Source organism: Haliotis asinina, chromosome 8 (assembly GCF_037392515.1).
Source record: "Haliotis asinina isolate JCU_RB_2024 chromosome 8, JCU_Hal_asi_v2, whole genome shotgun sequence".
NCBI lineage: Eukaryota > Metazoa > Mollusca > Gastropoda > Lepetellida > Haliotidae > Haliotis > Haliotis asinina.
The window spans coordinates 18,752-39,212 of NC_090287.1; the positions used below are offsets into that span (position 1 = coordinate 18,752).

A 20,461-nucleotide genomic window follows, 5' to 3' on the forward strand; every position below is an offset into this window, starting at 1 on the left:
GAAAAGTGAGCACGTGAACGTGATATGCGGGAATATTCTCGTATGAGGAAGTCTGAGTTACTAACTTTATTAGGGGTAGGATATCAAAAACCTGATACTATGAAAGAGTTGAAAAAGTAAGCATGTGACCATGGAATGCAAGGGTATTCACGTATGAGGAAGTCTGAGCTCACTGAATTACTAAAGAAACAACAACCTATAGAATTACAATTCACGCCTACCGTTGAGAGGTGGATCATACTTACCCCTCACTAAACATTTTAAGGATAAGCACGCTATGGTTAACTTTGAAACCCGTGGTAACAACTGTATGAGGATAGCAATAAGATCTGCTAAGTTTCCAGCTGAAACACATTCTGACAGACTTTCCAGTTATCTGGAAGATGATGGGATCAATTGGGAAGGTATAGATGAACCCTATCTCTCAGATCAATAAAATAGAAAAACAAAATCCAGACTCAGCTATAAACGTATTCGGACAAAAAAGTAATAGTGCACAAGATAAGTCCTTTATTGTATAAGAATGGATGTAGAACAATCAATATATTTATGATACAACAAGGGGGAAAATATCACTAACCGTGGATTAAGAGTTTTAGTAGACTGTTGTACGATCAATCGAAGTATGAGGGAAAGAAACACTTTGGTGAAAGGTGCCTCCACAGGTTTTCTAGGGCTAATCTGCTCAATTCACACACAGGTGATTGCCGAGGTGTAGGGGAGAAAGCCGTACGTAAATTTATCAACCACAAAAAACAGATGCCAGTACCATACATTATCTACACAGATTTTGAAGCTATTATTAAACCAATCGATACAGTGGCCCAGGCCCCTAATCAAAGTTTCATGCAGAAAAATCAAGAACACGAAGCGTGTGGGTTTTGGTATGTGATCGTTCGTTGCGATGGCCAAACTAACCCTCCCGCCATTTATAGAGGCCCAGACGTGGCTGGGAAATTTCTAAAGGCTTTACAACAAGAGGCGAAAGTGATCAGGAAAAAATTGTACGACAAAACACCAATGTGTATGACTTGAGCAGATTGGAAAGCCACAACCAAAGCATGCATTGTCATGTGTGCCATAAAAATCTGAATGATGATTCTGTTAGAGAACACTGTCACATTACTGGTAAATACAGAGGTGCGACTCACAATGAGTGTAATTTAAAGTTAAGAATAATTCCTAAACTTAATCATATCAAAGTGGTGTTTCACAATCTACGCGGATATGATTCACACTTGATTATGCAAGCTATTTCAAAGGAAACATATCCTGTATCCCAAACAATATGGAGAGATACATATCCTTTTCGCTAAATGGGTTGAGATTCATAGATAGTGTTCAGTTTCTGTTGTCTGTAGACAGCTTGGTAAAGGGTAATAACCCTGACGACTTAACTATAACTAATCTGTACACAGAAGAGAATACTAGAGCTTTACTGCTACGTAAGGGTATTTTAACCGTATGAATATATATATATGGATGACTGGTCTAAGTTTAATGAGACAGATTTACCTCCCATTGACTGCATCTATAGCAAGCTGTCACACGCGTCTGTCTCGCAAGATGATTACAAACACGCGAAAAATGTATGGGAAAAACAAGGCTGTATATTTGAAAACGGATGTGTTGCTGTTGGCTGATGTGTTTGAGATATTCAGAAAAAACGTGTGCGAAGCAATACGGGTTGGACCCCGCATGGTATTATTTGAGTCCTGGGTTATCGCGGTATGCCCTACTGAAGAAAACAGGAGTGGAGTAAGAATTATTCACAGATTACGATATGCATCTGTTTACTGAGAAAGGGTTACACTGGGGGTTTTCCATGGTATCCAAACGTTATCTAATGCTAACAACAAGTATGAGGAAGGCTGTAACCCTAATAAACCTACAAACCACCTACTATACCTCGATGCCAACATCTGGGCTATGAGTCAGTATCTATCGACAGGGGGATTCGAATGGTTACAGCCTTTGGGTATGGGGTATGGGGTGTGGGGTGTCACCACTGGTGGATGTCATGAGCATAACGCCGGATTCCCCCACCGGCTATATCCTAGAAGTGGACTTAGAGTACCCGTTGGAACTGCATCAGTCTCACAACAGTTACCCACTAGCACCCGAACGGTTGAGGGTTAAGCAAGACTGCATGTCTGAGTACCACCATAACTTGCTTGGGGGTAAGGGGGTGTCCCCCATTGAAAAACTGGTATCGAATTTGATGAATAAAACAAAGTATATCGTTTACTATCGTAATTTACAACTGTATCTATCTCTGGGTATGAAGCTGACTAAAGTACATAGAAAACTGAAGTTTGATCAAAACCCCTGGACGGAACCCTACATTAGAATGAACACTGACCTGAGAAAGGTGGCCACCAATGACTTCGAGAAAAACCTGCACAAACTAATGAACAACTCCATATTCGGTAAAACAATGGAGAATTTATGAAAACGTGTTAACGTGAAGCTAGTCAGGTTGAATGAGGAAGACAAGGTCAGGAAACTGATAGCGAGTCTGGCGTACAATGGAAGTACTATATTTGATGATGACTTGGCAGCTATACATATGAAAAAGACCCATATTAAACTTAATCGCCCAGTTTGTGTTGCTATGAGTACTCTAGACCTATCCAAACACCTGATGTATGACTTTTACTACAAGGTCAAGAAGCTGTATCCGGATAGGGGTGCCCCTACCTGTGAGGTGTTGTACACGGATACTGATTCACTGCTGATGGGAAAACTGTCACATGGTTTGGTCAAAATCTGGGCATTCATCGTCGCTGTGGCTGGACTGGTGTGCGTTGAGGCAAGGAGATTTTTAACCAAATGAGACACAAGCCAACAGCGACCCCTCCAACAACCAGCGCTGTTTTACAATCAATGTGTTGCTGATTGGACGCCTGCATGGCGGGGGAGACTTTCAGTCAGCTGTCCGCAGGACCCCCCCCACAATCCTTGACTCTGGTGGTGATGCCACTATACCCGTTTCACCAGTACGCGTTGATGGTTGTATGTGGGAGATGTTTATATCAGCAATTTACACACAATTTTTTATCAGTCGTGGCGATGATAATTTCAATGTTGTAACCCATTATTTTATTGATTCTCAGATGCATGTCGCTAGGAGCCATGTACAATCCCACAACAAAGCCATGTACAACTTTTGACCGGGCATATTGTAACGTGTCCTGGTGTTGTTTTATAGCCTAAGGTAGATCTTCCGCGTTCGAGTCATTCAAGCAAATGGTGCCAGCATGAGTGAACCCCTCTGATGTTTTTGAGATCATGTTCGTCCAGGCAGTGGCTGAGCCAGGATCGGTTTGCTTTATGTAGCTGACATGGATCTGTTTATTTGTTGTGGGGCCCATAAACATATGGTATCTGGTTTTGTACAGACCACCAGTGTAAGTGAGTCTAAATGTTCTGGATTTATAGAAAAACGTGTAGAGTTTACCAAGCCCGTGGTTCACACCAGGAAGGTGAAAGTCTCTGTTCGTGGGAATCATGAACTCCCCACAAATACGTTTGTACACGCGTTTTTCGTATGGGTTATTGAACTGACTTCAACCTTTATCTCGGGGAAGTGGAGCACTTATTTCTTTCAAGATCCGTCTCGTTTGATAATAAACATGAAACAAGGTGACTGCCTTAGTCAGTTCGTCTATGCTGTAGTGTAGTGATACATCCGACCCTGTCGTCGCACACCACACAGCGATGTTCAGTTGGTTCTGCCAAAACTGCACTGGGTGTTGATTCCAGTTTACCACCACCTGTGCGTTACTGACTTGCATAATGTAGTTTTCGAAGATATCAATAAAGGTTGTTTCACCACGATTTTCATGTGTGTGAAGTCGGAGGCATTTATGTTGTCGCTTTGGGGGTTACATATTTTGGGTTTATGCATATTATTATTATATATAATTTATATTATAATATGTACATTACACCTCCAGATATAACGAACGGTGAGACCGTTCAACTTAAACACACCACTGATAACACGTCTGGTCAACTCGAAATAGCACTATGCGATATCACCTACTACCTGCGATGGACAAACGTAAACCACAAAAATAATGAGCTGTTCATCAATAGAGTGCGAAACAAAAAAACTGATGGTTACTACAGCGTGTGTTCTCTCAGCGATGAAATTTTCAAACCCTTAGGAGCTGAACTCAAAATAAATGACTCAAACGGAATAGTGGTGTTAGACAACAATAATACAAAAAACACACTGAGACTCAGTCACCGTTGGCGAAGATATTAGGACTGCCAATAAGCAATATAAACCCTCAGTCTGTCATCACTGGTACAAAAGTACCAGAGCTAATTCCATACCATGAGTTATGCGTTCATCTCGACCAACTTAGCACAATGGATAATGTACAAAGTGAACGTCCTTCTACGTTGTTGAGGGCTGTCCTGGATAAAACAGAAAAATACAATGAGGGTCGCACTGAGTCATTTTCATCGCGTCAGTATGAAAAATTAACAAATAGTAATATTTCTGAATTAAAGATATCAATTTTAGATACAAAAAACAATGCTGTAAATATGGGATACCCAAGCGTAACACTATATATACAAAATGGCTAGTAATCAAGGACCAGGAATGCGAATAAAAAGATGTGTTAATACAAGTTTATCAGACCTAGGTCATACTCGAGGGTTTGATGACATAGGAATAGATGGTAAAATATACGCTTTTAAGCTTATGAACAGTATTTACAAAAGAGTTGAAGTGCCTGCCGCTGGTGGATCTGTTAGTACTTTTACCCTAGATACATTAGGGTCTGCCAGCAACACACAATACGATATAGTTTGCAAGACGAATGGAGAATACACCCAGCGTTCAGTGGTAAATTGTGTGATTTAGAAGACTTTGATATGTCAACTCAGAGGAGTTGAAATGAACAAACCACAAAATATAACACTCAACAGCGATGCCAAGTGGATGATGTTACCATCTCAAATCAGCTGGCTTCTCAGTGTAACACTAATTTCCCCATATGTTTTCATAGAAAACAAAGACCGTTACTTGAACAAAGTCGTGAACAACGGAATCCTGCTTGCGGCTTACGGCCCATTACATAAACAAAGTGTAACCATCACACCAGTCTCGATTAGAGCAGCTCACATGCTGTTGTGTAAACCCAGAGAGAATGCGGTATTGCAGGTGGTTCCTGCCATGCTAGAAAACATCTAAGATAATACCACGCTAGCCATGCAAGTCTTACTAAGTTAACCACTGCAGAGTGATATTGAGATTGTGAATGGAATCAAACTGAATTAAAAAACATAAGGATCAAATTTGCACAATTTACGAGTGGGTGGGGGGTAATTCACACACCAGTTTGCAAGGTTTTACAGTTATAGTGGAAAACACTATATCTCTAACCAAGATTTTTCTATCCGAGCACATAAGTTTTTTTAGTTTAAAATATGTAGAAAGTATATTACCAGGAAAACAATTGGAAACTATTTTCTAAGTTTTATATATACAATGGTAAGCTATAAAGTAACACTCTGTGATCTAGGAGACACAAATGAGTTCAATTTACCTGGTGAGGAAGACACCCAGTATCTGTTATACTTTAAAGATAACGTATAAAAACGAATGCCACTAGCAGATATTACAGAGCTTGAATGGGTAATTAAAATAACACTAACCAACCCTTACATCATTTTTAATCAAAATGACCTCGTTTCCAAAATTAATAACGACTTTCTTCTCACATCCTTCAGTCCCATAAGAGATAATTCTTTACAAGTTTTACAAATATCACTGGCAACATGTTAGCCCCAGTCAACTCGGATGCCAGTTTATACACTGGCAGAACATATGATTACCAACGTCTTTGTTTTTTTGAGTTCATGTGATATAAAACCACACACAACACTAATTATAGACGTATATCTAGCAGAGAGTCCCTCCAGTCCAGTAGACATTTCAAATGGCCTTAGAATAATTTGGTACAAAAGACATGGGAATAGACGTTGCCGAATCATAATAAGAGGAGGTTTTCCATCAACAAGCCATATTATGGACGGTTACAGACATATTAGTATCCCACCCATTTACCTATATAATAATATGAACCTTATAAGCTTAAAACATGTCAGTCAAAAATTAACTGACTTACAATTAAAAAGTAGTTGTTAGAATTTTTTAGACCCCAAAAGTCACCATCCTCAGAAATCACCCTATTAGAGATTGTTCACACCTATGTCAAATATATCTTTGACTGATGTTGAACCTCTGATTGTTAACAAACTCAAAGTATTAGGGCACAGCATCTATCAGTTGACTACTGTTATTAGTGAAGATGTATTCAAAGAGTATTTTCTGACTGACTTCATTGTTGATAGTTTACGTAACGACATGATAAGACAAGAATACGACATTGAGCCCATAATCAATATAGATACTCTGAATATAGCACATGATTACTGATAAGGTTGTGACCAACTCTCAGCCGGTGCAGACTTTATCGAGGGCGTCTGCAATGTGTGACCCCAACTCTCTCAGTCGGTGTCGATTGATTCACATTTAAACATTTGAGTAGTAAAGGGAATAGGCCAGCCCACAGTAGAGGCAACCCCCACAGTAGGCTTGTGTGAAGGAAGACGGGCAGTGCCTTTTTATTTTGGATTTCTTTGAAAAGGGGTCTAGATCCATGTCATATATAAATTATATAGCTTTCATTCAGCATGGTCCAGAACCGCTATTAATAATACTACTTCCGTTCTTTTGTGAAAAGTGACGTTACCATGTTCAACATTCTCAGGCACATTGTCAGGATCAATTTCTTCTGCAATGTGAACTGATTCTTCCTACACTGTACAGTCTTTTGCCCAGTGACATGTACTCTGACAGACAGCATATCGGGAGCCCTTGGTTTGTACCTCTTGCTACTGCATTATTCTGTGGGTTGCTTGTGCTTGAACTGTTCCTGTCATAGCGTTTCTTCTAATAACCTCGATTCCTCTGGCCTGACTTATGTTGAGTCCAGTATATGCAGATTCTTGTTTTATTTGGATAGCTTCTGCTGCTGTGTTCTGGTTCATACTTCACAGCGTAGTCAAGTGTAGGAATCTGAAGGCGACTGATCAAGACCATTTCAGGCATGACTTAACCAATTCTGCACTTGTCCAGCATCCCCCTGATGATCTTGAAGATCTTGTTGAGGGTTACAATAAGACTCTATCCAATCTCATCAATACGCATGCTCCTGTTACTGTGAAAAATACCAACCCTAAAAAATCATCTCCCTGGTACTCTGAGGTAGTGCAAAATGCAAAACTACATCGGTTTGTCCTATCTCTCTGACAGAGTAAAATCTGTTTGTACTGGTGACTGCAGCTCAGAACCAGCGGTCTTGAAGTACGGTGTTCCCCAGGGATCAGTGCTCGGGCCAATCTTGTTCAGTCTGTATACTTCAAACCTAGGGAAGTATATCTCATCAACAGAAATGCTACATCACATGTACGCTGACGATACTCAGCTACTCAGTGTTTTCTATCCTGGGGATTCTGCCCAAGCTGTCAGTGCGCTTGAAGCTTGTGCTGATGGGTCAAGTCATGGATGACCCAGAATAAACTCCAGCTAAATGATAGCAAGACTGAGGCACTTCTTGTTGGTACTCTCCAAAAATCATCTCTCTGCTCTTGTAGTCATGGTGCAAGTAGGGGACTCGGAACGTGTAAGAAATCTTGGAGTTCTATTTGACAGCAATTTCTATATGGACGATCATATAGGCAATCTGTGTAAAACTTGCTACTTCCACTTGAGGAATATTGGATCAGTTCAGGATTACCTCTCAACTCATATGACCCATATGCTGGCTAGAACTCTTGTCCTGTCTAGACTGGACTACGCGACAGTTAACAAAGTTACAGTGCATGCAGAACACGGCTGCTCGCATTGTGACTAGAACAAAGAACACAGTACATATCACACCTGTACTTGTGTCACTACACTGGCTCCGCATCGAAGCTCGTGTCCAGTATGAAATCTTGATTCAAACATATCAGTGCTTCCATCAGACTGCACCAGAGTACCTGACAGAGTCAGTTGAGCAGTATGTCCCATTTCGTGCATTGAGATCAGCAGATCAGATCCTTCTTAAAGTGCCCAAAGTAAACCTAAAAAGTTTGGACAGAAGTCATTTTCATTCCTTGCCCCATCACTCTGGAATGATCTACCTTTTCAGCTGAGGGCGTCTACATCATTGACTATCTTCAAAACCCACTTGAAGACATGTCTTCAAAAGACTCTACAATGAATGATACATCCAATGACAATACATTTGTACATATATTCTGTAGTGCATAGAGCAGGCACTTAGTGCCTGGAGATTCTGCGCAAGTTTACTTTACTATTATGTTACAGATTAAGATTAAAATGCAGCAGAGAGGGTTCGGGTGATCCTGGCACAGTCAGGCTGGTAAAGCTTATCATCAGCTCAGGGCCCTCGCCCCCTGTACACGCAGCCCAGACAGCGAATGGGACTTCTCCCAGGAAACACTGCCTAGTCGAACCCACCAAGAACTTTCCGGAGAATATGGAGGCTTCCCAACACTGCAGCCTTCTGCATTACCCAGATTGTCAGAAGGGCTGTGCTCCCGGTGGAGAACCCGGGCACTCTCCTGATCTGCGCCAAGAGATCAGGAGGTACCAAACCAAGGGCACCGAGAACAATGGGGAGCCTGACGACTGTGTACTTGGGATGCAAGCGAGACATTTCGAAGGCGAGGTCCGCATATTTATCATGCTTTTCCTGAATCTTGCCAATCACATTGCTGTCAAAAGGGACAGAAAATTCAATGATATAAATAATTTCATTGGCTTTATCAAAAAGGACAAGATCAGGTTTGTTGGCTGGAATTCGTCTCAGGCTGTATATTGGCCTATTCCAGAGAAGTTAAAAGCATCATTTTCCAGGACGCCCTGGACATGTTCAGGGTCGTACCATGGATGGACCTCGGAGTCAAAGCCACAGGCATGGCAGAGACGATAATAAAAGCAGCAAGCCATGCCATCATGTCTTTTAAGATATGCAGTTTGTGCCAAGGAAGGGCATCCACTGACAAGGTGTTGGACAGTCTCTGTAAATTCATTGCAAAGACGACATTTCATATTTTATTATTCATATTATTATTATTATGTTACAGATTAAGATTAAAATGCAGCAGGGAGGGTTCGGGTGATCCTGGCACAGTCAGGCTGGTAAAGCTTATCATCAGCTCAGGGCCCTCGCCCCCCTCTACACGCAGCCCAGACAGCGAATGAGACTTCTCCCAGGAAAAACTGCCTAGTCGAACCCACCAAGAACTTTTCGGAGAATACGGGAGTCTTATTATTATTGTTATTACTACTATTCTTATGGCACTCTTCATGGAGGCAAACTTCAAATCTCCACATGCTGTGCGTGCTGTCTTTCTTTGACTTCTAAGTTTGCATTGTCCAGTATTTTGAATGATAATACTGCATCTGATAGAGTCCCACAAACGTTTTTGACCTGTTACACATTGGTTCGAATTCCAAACTATATTCAGTCATGTACACATAGTCCAAATTCTGGTAATTTTCAAAGTCCGAATAAGCTTCATATGCACTTTCTTTTCTTACAAAACTGCACCATCCACTATTACTGTTTTCACTATCTAAATCGTTGGATGGAATTTCAAGTGCCTTGTCTCTTGCATTACCTGACAATGATAATGCTACCACTAAAGCCTACTTCTCAGGTTTCAGTTCGGTAATATTCTCCGCCATATTGCTATCTCAGTCTTCCGTTCATCATACGTTTGACTTTCAAACTTCGGAGACATTTTGAAGAATGTGGCCACTTTCTGTTAGCCCTGCCACACACTAACACTTTCTGTGCCCATTTCTCACAGTTATGCTCTGCTACGAATGTTAAGCGCTTTATTCAGCACACAACATAAGGGTACATCTGTGCTCACCATGTGCTTTTACTCGACAGCCTTCGAACTGGAAAAAACAGGTGGCACTCTCACACACTTCCAGTCATACACAGCTCCAGGGGAAGCATGCAAGCAAGGACCACATGGAGACAATGTGCCGATGTTTGTAAAAACAACTTTGACACTGTTATTTGCAAACACCACACTATGTCAGTATTTGGAACGTGAATCTGAATGTGGCCTTTATTTGGACTTGTTTTCATGAATTCATCCAACTAAACCAACTTTGAGACAGAAAATTAATGGCACTAAAATGTTTATTCATCGTAAAAGGACAATCAAATGATTTATAAACATAATTCTGTGAAAATGAGGTATTTACAGATGAATCTGTACTATAAAAAGCACTCATGAACAGTAAAATTAGAAACAGTAAAATTGCATCCATTAGATTTTCTTTCCAGATCTCTATGAGAATACAAACACCTTAAAAAATGTGAGAGTAAAACTGTTGGAGTACACCAAATATACATGTTTATATAATTTAGCAGTGCCTACATATAAACAGGGTAAATAGCACTGTCCAGTGGGCATCCATGGGTTTGGCTGACAACTGCATGAAAATATCTGCTTAAAATCAAATGAATTAAAAAAAATATAAAAAATAAAAACCCAAAAAAACAAACAAAAACATTTAAAAAAACAAACAAAAAAAAACAAACCCACACACCAAAAAATCCAAACATGAAGGCAAGAGTTACACAAGTATCTAGCAATTATATCCATCATGCTTGTGAAGAATGGCTTGCTTCTGCTGTTGAAAAACACGATTATAGTGTCCTATGTATAGAAAAAGTATAGAAATAGTAATCAGTGCTTATATGTACAAATACAACACAATACAGAACAAGGGCTGTTCACTCCATTAAAAATACAACTGGTAGATGTACTGCCACAAACTGGCCACTGACAGGCTTCCTAGATGATTCAGGTCTAGGCTGCCTTCACACTTAAGCAAGGAGGAAATATACATCACCAAAATGTGGTAGTTGAGGGTGCAGAGAGGGGGATGCAGGGGGAAGGACAGTGTGAGATGGGTGAGGGAAGGACAGTGTAGGCGAGATGGGAAGGGGAAGGACAGTGTAGGGGGGAGGGGGAAGGACAGTGTAGGGGAGATGGGCAGGGGAAGGGCAGTGCAGGGGAAATGGGAAGGGGAAGGACAGTGTAGGGGAGATGGGCAGGGGAAGGGCAGTGCAGGGGAAATGGGAAGGGGAAGGACAGTGTAAGGGAGATGGGAGGTGGAGGACAGTGTAGGGGAGATGGGAGGGGGGAGGACAGTGTAGGGGAGATGGGAAGGGGGAGGACAGTGTGTAGGGGAGATGGGAAGGGGGAGGACAGTGTAGGGGAGGGATGGGTGTGAGGAGTGTGTGCAGCTAACATTGTTCAGCTTCTGACCATCAAGCCTTCCCTCCCTTCTGCTCCACCAATACATCGTCAAGGACTGGGTTGAAGGGGATGCACAGGCTGAATAGATCGTTGAAGAATGTGCCGTCATTGTCTCCTCCCCCGAAGATGATGACCTCGTCCTCCTCCTGGTTCTCATGGCTGTAAGGCAGACAGATGGACATGTGTCCGGCTCTTGCAGTGGGTGCACCCTCCACATGGATGCAGCTCCAGCTCCGCTCGTCTGAAAGTTGGATCAAGAGTCAAGATACAATATATCTGTCAACAATGACTTTGAAACAGGACTAGTGATGACCTGAGACAAAAGCACTTCATATGAAAAAGATATGCCAACAGATTGTACAGTAAAGACATACTGTATGGAAAAATGACTGAACTGAGATCTTACCTAAGTTGAAAATGTGGGTGTCGTCCAGCGCATTGTTGCCATCGTAGCCACCATGAATGAGGATGCGGTTGTTGCTGAGGGCACAGGAAGCATGCCAACTGGGGGAAAAAAGCCAACACCATTCACAGACCTGACTGATGGGTGGAGACACAAGGTGCCGACAAACCTGTGTCAGAATCTACATGACCCATAACTCACTAACATGCTACCACTAATACAGGTGTAAACAAATCCACCCACCGACACGGTGTAACAATGCACCTCACCAATGTAACCATCAGCGGTTCAAAAATCCCATTGCTCGATGCCCGGGACAAATCAATTTTAATTTTGGACAAATCAAATAATGGTATCTTACTTGTCTGTGGACTACTAGATAATTTCCACTTATGGTTTCAAACTGCAAATAATCTTGGATTTCATTTCATATCTGTTCATAATGAAGCTATTAAAGTTAGCACTAATAATATGGTAGAGCTAGTAGAGAGTGAAATTATCACTCTTTCATGTTACCAAGATGTTGTAACCATCCACCCTCCAATGTAACCATCCACCCACACAGTGTAACTAGCAACTCAGATGTTGTAACCATCCACCCACACAATGTAACTAGCAACCCAGATGTTGTAACCATCCACCCACACAGTGTAACTAGCAACTCAGATGTTGTAACCATCCTCCCACACAATGTAACCATCCACCCACACAGTGTAACTAGCAACTCAGATGTTGTAACCATCCACCCACACAATGTAACTAGCAACTCAGATGTTGTAACCATCCACCCACACAATGTAACTAGCAACCCAGATGTTGTAACCGTCCACCCACACAGTGTAACTAGCAACTCAGATGTTGTAACCATCCTCCCACACAATGTAACTAGCAACTCAGATGTTGTAACCATCCACCCTCCATTGTAACCATCCACCCACACAGTGTAACTAGCAACTCAGATGTTGTAACCATCCACCTACACAGTGTAACTAGCAACTTAGATGTAACCATCCTCCCACACAATGTAACTAGCAACTCAGATGTTGTAACCATCCACCCTCCAATGTAACCATCCACCCACACAGTGTAACTAGCAACTCAGATGTTGTAACCATCCACCCACACAATGTAACTAGCAACCAAGATGTTGTAACCATCCTCCCACACAATGTAACTAGCAACCCAGATGTTGTAAACATCCATCCTCACACTGTAACTAGTCACAGTACAAGTATGATTTGGCTTAAAAAAATCACATTCAGAACTCAGTGTACGAATTTGGTTTTTTTCACAAGCTACACCAAGTGCAGTTAACAGTCTGATCCAGACTGCACCTGAGAGAACAAGACTTTGGTGTGACTTGCATCAGCCTTTGTAACTTTTGACAAACAAACAAATACTGACTTTGGCAAACCTTGGTGAACATATCTGATAAACATTATTTCCTGCTCCATTGTGCTACAGTCGGCAGTGCCATCGCACAACACTGAGAAAAACTCTGTGTTTTTTAGTTCAGAAACAACTTCACTCACTATCCATTCATTAATAAACTCAATGAATTCCCTGGCCTTTTTATCTGATGAATAGTTCATGCCTATATTGTCAACTCCTGCAATTGACATTAATTCCAAAAGCTTTGGAAAGTCACTGTAAGGCTTTTCATTTATTGCCTGTACGCCGTTCATTTCTAAATGAATATGATTTTGGCTTTTTCACCTTTAATTCGTTATGACCATGTTTTTCTGAACTCGCATGTTTCCCCTTCATACCGATACTTGTAGGTGTACATGGTTCGTCAGTTGACTTCTCCTCAACATTTACAGTACTGGGGCTTGTCGTGGTGTCTTTAGGCCTATCTCCACCAACATTGCTTTCTTCACAATCTGAACTTGCTATTGTTTTTTCAACAGGAAAGTAGCTAAGTATTTTTGACTGTCCTGCTGGTCGAGACATTGTGTTATTACACGTGACAGTATACACAAAACCGGAAGACTTTGTTACTAGGTGACGACAGTTTCTGCCTAGTTCCGACGGAAATATCCAGAGACATATGAGCTAACAGTCTTCCAACTTTCATTGGCTGATACCAACGATGACATTATATGCATTAGCCAGCGAACTGAAGCAAGCATTTGTGATTGGTTCATTGTTATGACGATATGGAAATGATCAAAGTCGTTATTTAGGTCAAAACTATTTTTAACATGCAGAAGTAAATTTTTGTTTACGTTTCAAACCATTTGCTTTTCGTTTTATTAATTCATCTTCAAATCAATGTAACATGACAATATATTTCAAACTGCACCTGGTGCAGTCCAGCAACAGGTTCAAGCTGCACACAGCAATTTTTAGCTGCACTGGTGCAGAATTTATATAGTGAATTCGAACGCTGGAACTTGACCTCTCAGTTAGTTACATACAGGACAATGTCATCAAAGAGTCTCACCTCCGTGCTTTTGGTGGCATGCCCTTGACCTCTGGTTTGGACCAATCAACAGTACCTGAAACCAAGGTCAAATGTCAGTTGGGCATCAAGGCGGTTTTAGTGGCATGGAACAAAACACATTTGACTTTATCTTCTTGCCCATAAAAAGGATGCAGAAACACCATCATCCACATGAAAGATGATGTATGGATAAACTCACCCATATCTAGGATATACAAGTCGTTGAAGCAGATTGGGGCATCCCATCCTCCAAACACAACCAGTTGGTCCTTGATGAGCGTGGCAGAATGTCTACATATAACAAAAGTACACAGCACACTAATAGTTTGGTCACAAAAATGTCAGAATAATATATCACATTATGTTGATACACGAAATACATGTCTATCGAGTTATTAGAATACACAGACACTACATCTATCCCTACAACCTCATACTGAACCCCACATCATTCCCTCTGCCATACTGAACCCCACAACACACCATCCCCTCTGCCATACTGAACCCCACACCATCTCCTCTCCCAAAATGAACCCCACAATCACACTGAACACCATCACCTCTGCCATGCTGAACCCCACATCATCCTGTCTGCCATACTGAACCCCACAACCACACACCATCCCCTCTGCCATACTGAATCCCACACCATGCTCTGCCAAAATGAACCCCACAATCACACTGAACACCCATCAACTCTGCCATACTGAACCCCACACCATCCCCTCTGCCATACTGAACACCACATCATCCTGTCTGCCATACTGAACACCACAACCACACACCATCCCCTCTGCCATACTGAATCCCACACCATGCTCTGCCAAAATGAACCCCACAATCACACTGAACACCCATCACCTCTGCCATACTGAACCCCACACCATCCCCTCTGCCATACTGAACACCACACCATCCTGTCTGCCATACTGAACCCCACAACCACACACCATCCCCTCTGCCATACTGAATCCACACCATCCCCTCTGCCAAAATGAACCTCACAATCACACTGAACACCCATCACCTCTGCCATACTGAACCCCACACCATCCCCTCTGCCATACTGAACACCACACCATCCCGTCTGCCATACTGAACCCCACAACCACACACCATCCCTTCTGCCATACTGAACCCCACAACCACCCCGTCTGCCATACTGAACCCCACACCATCCCCTCTGCCATACTGAACCCCACACCATCTCCTCTCCCAAAATGAACCCCACAATCACACTGAACACCATCACTTGTCATACTGAACCCCAGAACTACAAACAATCAACCTGCATACTATCAAACACAGTAGAACACAATGAGCACATACTGAACACCACAGTCACACTGAACAGCATCACTTGTCATACTGAACACCAGAACTACAAACAATCAACCTGCATACTATCAAACACAGTAGAATACAATGAGCACATCACCCCTGCCATAATGAACACCACAATCACACTAAACACTAGGACAGTATGGAAGGGGTGATGGTGTTCAGTGTGTGGTTGTATTCTGAAGTATGCAGGTCATCTACCCTGAGCAGGTGCTCGTTTGTCACCAGTGACAATGGGGTTGGGATTAGGGATAGACTCACAGCTGGATGCTGGTCAACACGGAACCTTAGTGAGGTGAGTTTGTCACCAGTGACAATGGGGTTGGGATTAGGGATAGACTCACAGCTGGATGCTGGTCACCACTTACCCTGAGCGAGGTGCTGGCTTGACACTAGTGACAATCGGGTAGGGGTTAGAGATAGCGTCACAGCTGGACACTGGACACCACTTACCCTGAGCGAGGTGCTGGCTTGTCACCAGTGACAATGGGGCAGTACCAGTTCTCCATCACAGGGCTGAAGATGTGGATCTCATTACTACAACCATCAGGATTAGGGTCTGGGCGGGGATACACTCCACCAAATATCCACAGCTCATGCCGGTACAAGGTTGCACTGTGGTATGATCTTGTTGGGGCTTTGCCATTAACCTGTGGAAGTAAATAAGCTTTTATGTATGATCTTGGCAATATGCTGCAGTAATTTACATCCAAAGAGCCTGAAAGCTGAAACTGAGAAAAGGGCTTTGCATATTTGGTCAGTTACTTCAATCAATTATTAAAAAAATCAATCAATAAGTAAAAATTATATGTATCTATGATCCATATAAATAACCATAAACATTTCATCTTTGGACTGTTACCATTCTGACATGAAACCAATTGAGCAACTGATCATGTTTTCTCAGAATAGATACCGAAGAGTTTTGGAACATAATAATATTTTTCACAAGGTTGTTTCTGTCATTAAATTTACATCTGTGTTTATCCTTTACATCTGAGTGCATAACATAACATAAAAATTTGACAAATGGTGCTCACCTATTATTTTCGATGACTGAATGGAACCCATCAACAATTATGAGATTTTCACCAGTTCCCAACACTACCATTTGGTATACACAGTGCAAACTTAATATTTGGTGTACATGGTATAAACTTAGACAAACCTGTAGATGTTTCCAATTCTTTGAAGAGAATAGTCCTTGGGGTACATATATGCATTTTCTGCTGCCCGAAAATGTCATGTGCCAGCTGTATCAATGTTTTAATAAAATATTGTACAAAAAACAAAGCGCCTCACCATGTGGTGTCACCCCTCTGCCACGCATCCGCAGGCAACCAGGTAAGCATCCAAGCCCGTAGCATCATTCCTTCTGCTGAATATAGCAGTGAACAGAATTGCGGTGAGGCGGGTGGCCCTACCCAAAGGACAATTCTCTTCTAGAATTGGAAACCTCTACAGGTTTGTCTCATTCTTTTTCACAGAGATCATCCTTGGGGTACATATATGCATTAACTCAGACTCCAAAAGACCGAAGGCTACGAAGGAAGGAATACTGACACAGAACGTAATAATAGTAATAGTACAATTGTAATTATGAAAATTAACTTATGCTGAAACGCTCACCTTAGATCTCCCGAAGCTTCCGACAGGGAGCAACTGCACTGATAACAGACCCCAGAGCTAAGAATGATGTATAGCACTGTAAAAAGTGCAAACATAACCCTGCCCATATTTTGATTTCTATAGAGAGCACCGTAAGGGGGAAAACCCAACCTATAACTGACAACAAATCGCACTCGATCAGCCACTCATGGGACACATCATCAGTGGAGACAGAGCACTAACACGCAGTAACAGCAGCGTCAACTGTCAATTAACCAAGACTCACTCTGCCAGGGTGGCAGGAAACTGTCTACTGGAGAGAACAGTAAGGCCAAAGCGTGCTCTATCACGTGAGTGCGTATCAAGCTGTTAATGCTTAATAAACGTGCTGGGCCTGTTCCAAATAGCAGCAGAGCAAATCTCCGCAATGGGCAGTGTCGATGGGAATGCTTTGGAAGCAGCTACTGCCCTGACTGAGTGAGCCTTCAACCTGTCACCACCGTAATAGCAGAACAGATGGGTACCCATACGAATCCCTTGTGTTCATTTGATATAGACCTTGGGGGTCTTACGGACATCCAGGGGGTGAGTGCTCGTTGTAGAGATCCCCGATGTAGAAGGCTGGGTGAGAGTAGAAAGTTTGATAGGAGCAGTCACATGGAAAGCGAGATCAATCTTCAGACGGTAAGAATCACAGTCAGCGTGGAGTCTGCTGACATGGCATGTAAACCACCAACTCTTCTCCCAGTTATCGCCACCAGAAATACCGCTTTCTATGTCAACAGCTGAATGGAAATAGCTGACAGACATGAGAAAGTGGGACCGGACAGCCAATCAAGCTGTTCCAGGTGGACAAATCCCAAGGTGGCTGGTATGCATGATAGCAGGTCGAACCTGATCCACGCCAGCCAAAAAGTGCTGCACAAGAGGGCGCTGGACCAGAAGAGCACCATCGACACAGGTGTGAAAAGTAGAAATAGCGATGGAGTAGCCACGAATGGTCGAAGCCGCCAAGCCTTCATCCAAATGAGCTTGCAAAAACTCAAATACTCAGACTAAATCTACAGAAAAGGGATCTGCAATCCCCCTATCTGAACATCAGCGCGCATAGCGAGACCACCTATCCTCCTACTGAATACTTGTCGAATCCTGCCTCAAAGCCAGAAATGTGTCTGCAACTGCTGCAGGAATTCCGTGTGCCTCGAGGCTAGACCTGACAGAGTCCAAACCAACCACTGAATCCTTGGATTGGGGTGAAGCACAAGCAGCCGAGCTGGCTGGGAGAGGACCTTTGGAATCAGGGGATGTGGTGGAAACGCCCACAAAACCTATCCCGTACAATCCAGCAGGAAGGCATCACACACCAATGCCCTCTGGTCTGGTATTCGAGAGCATAACATGGGTATCTGATTTGTCCCGCTGGGCACAAACATATGCACCTGGAACGATCTGTATAACCGGGAGATAGGTCTCAAATATCCACTGATCAAGCATCCACTCATGCGGGGGCCAGGATCTGCTCGCACATTCTCCATCCCTGGGTGATAAACCGGAATCATCTGACAGTCGTACTGAGGAAATCCCATGTCTCACAAAGGACCGCTTGGGATACCGTGCCTCCGTGCTTCAGGATGTAAGTCATGTCCGTATGGTTGTCCAACTGAAGACAAACCACCTGGCCCCTGACATGATCCAGAAAGCGCTAAAAAAACCCAACCACATAGGTTTCAGTTCAAAGACATTGATGGGAAGACTGGCTTCAGCTTTGGACCAGCGTCCGGACACCGACAGAGTGACCGAATGTCCCCTCCCCCTAAGCTTGTGAGGGACACATCAGTTTGAACTGTAAGAGCTGGACCCCCTTGGAGAGATTCCTGACATCAGTCCATCATCACTAAAGGTGAGGAGACAACCACCCGGGAACTGCGAAACACCTCTCCAGGTCCTCCGAGGGAGCCCACAGACTCGCCAAAGCTTGCTGTATGGGGCGTATCCTCAACCATGCCCGCCATACCACAGAGACGGTCGCTGCCATGTGACCCAAGAGATGAAGCCACGTTTGCGCGGGTGCTTGCGTCTGTGAGAGGAAGGAAGACACCACCTCTCGTACTCTGCTGACCCTGTCGGGGATAATGACACTAGACCCTGATGTGTTGTGAACCTCGTCCCGAGAAAGACCAAGTCCTGAGTGGGTACCAGGTAGGACTTCTTGAGGTTAATGATCCACTCCAGGCGAACTGGAACTTCTATCACCGTGTGAGTAGAATCTTGACTCACTGGTTGAGATAGCGAACCGAGCAATCAGTCGTCCATGTAACGTTGACGCCTTCCTTGGGACCTGTCTAGAGGAGCTGGCACTCATATGAATCTGATGAACACCCTTGGGGCCACAGAGATACCGAAGGGGAGTACCGTGAACTGGTAACACACCCCATCGTAAGAGAACCAAAGGAACTGCTTGAACGAGGGGTGTAACGGCACATGAAGATACGCATCCCTGAGCCAATCGCTGGGCGGAACCTGCTGTCCTTCTAAAGAGCTGCTACACGCTCTATTGCAGACTTGTCCAGCAAAGCCTGAATGACGTCTTGCAGAATACCTGCCTTAATTGGACAGGATGGAACCGAAGTGAGCCTTATGCCGACAAACTTGGGCGGGCCTCGCTTCCTCAGTGTCCATCACGAAAGGTGGACAGCACCCAAGGATTTTGCGTTGCCTTCTCCCATTCCAAGAAGAAAGGGTCAGCAAGGTCTGCTGTGTTCCTGTTGAGTAATGAGATGACGACAGCCACAGCTTGCGCATCTCCATAACTGCGCACATCACCATAGACGCTGCTGACCTCAACGAGTTCTCTTCCGCCTCCAGGGCTGACCTCTGTAATGAGGAGAGGTAAGCCGCATGGACCAATACCCGCACCTGCTGCATGGCATTCCGATAGACATCCTTCTAGGTCTGGTATGAATGCTGCAAGGGGGCATCCGACTGACCAAAAGGGCGACCGATGTGAAAACACACTCATCCAAAAGCGAATCGTCCCCCAGCTGGTAAGGCTGAACAAGCTTGGGCAAATCAAAGCGAAGGCGAGTACCAACAAGGAGGGGATCCATCACATCCCACACCAAAAGTAGTATAGGGAATGGGGGTTCTGGCTCACTTTCAAGAAAATACCTCTACAAAGCCTTATTTACTAAATAAGGCTTTGGTTGGGCTATTAGCTCTTGCTACTATTACCCCTACTATAAAAAAGTTGGCGGTAATTACTGTACCTTGGTAGGAGGTAA

The 20,461-nt window shown here is 43.3% G+C and overlaps 1 protein-coding gene across 1 annotated transcript in view; it reads right to left on the minus strand.

Annotated features, from left to right (window-relative positions):
* Positions 1-10,126: 10,126 nt before the first annotated feature.
* Positions 10,127-20,461, minus strand: part of LOC137295444 (kelch domain-containing protein 2-like) — a 44,035-nt gene continuing 33,700 nt past the window's right edge. Inside the window, exons 7-11 of the mRNA XM_067826816.1 lie at positions 16,026-16,222; positions 14,431-14,522; positions 14,232-14,286; positions 11,789-11,886; positions 10,127-11,623 (exon numbers count right to left, since the gene is read on the minus strand). Of these exons, the coding sequence (XP_067682917.1) occupies positions 11,394-11,623; positions 11,789-11,886; positions 14,232-14,286; positions 14,431-14,522; positions 16,026-16,222 (672 nt within the window). The 3' untranslated portion in view covers positions 10,127-11,393. The remainder of the gene's footprint in view (positions 11,624-11,788; positions 11,887-14,231; positions 14,287-14,430; positions 14,523-16,025; positions 16,223-20,461) is intronic.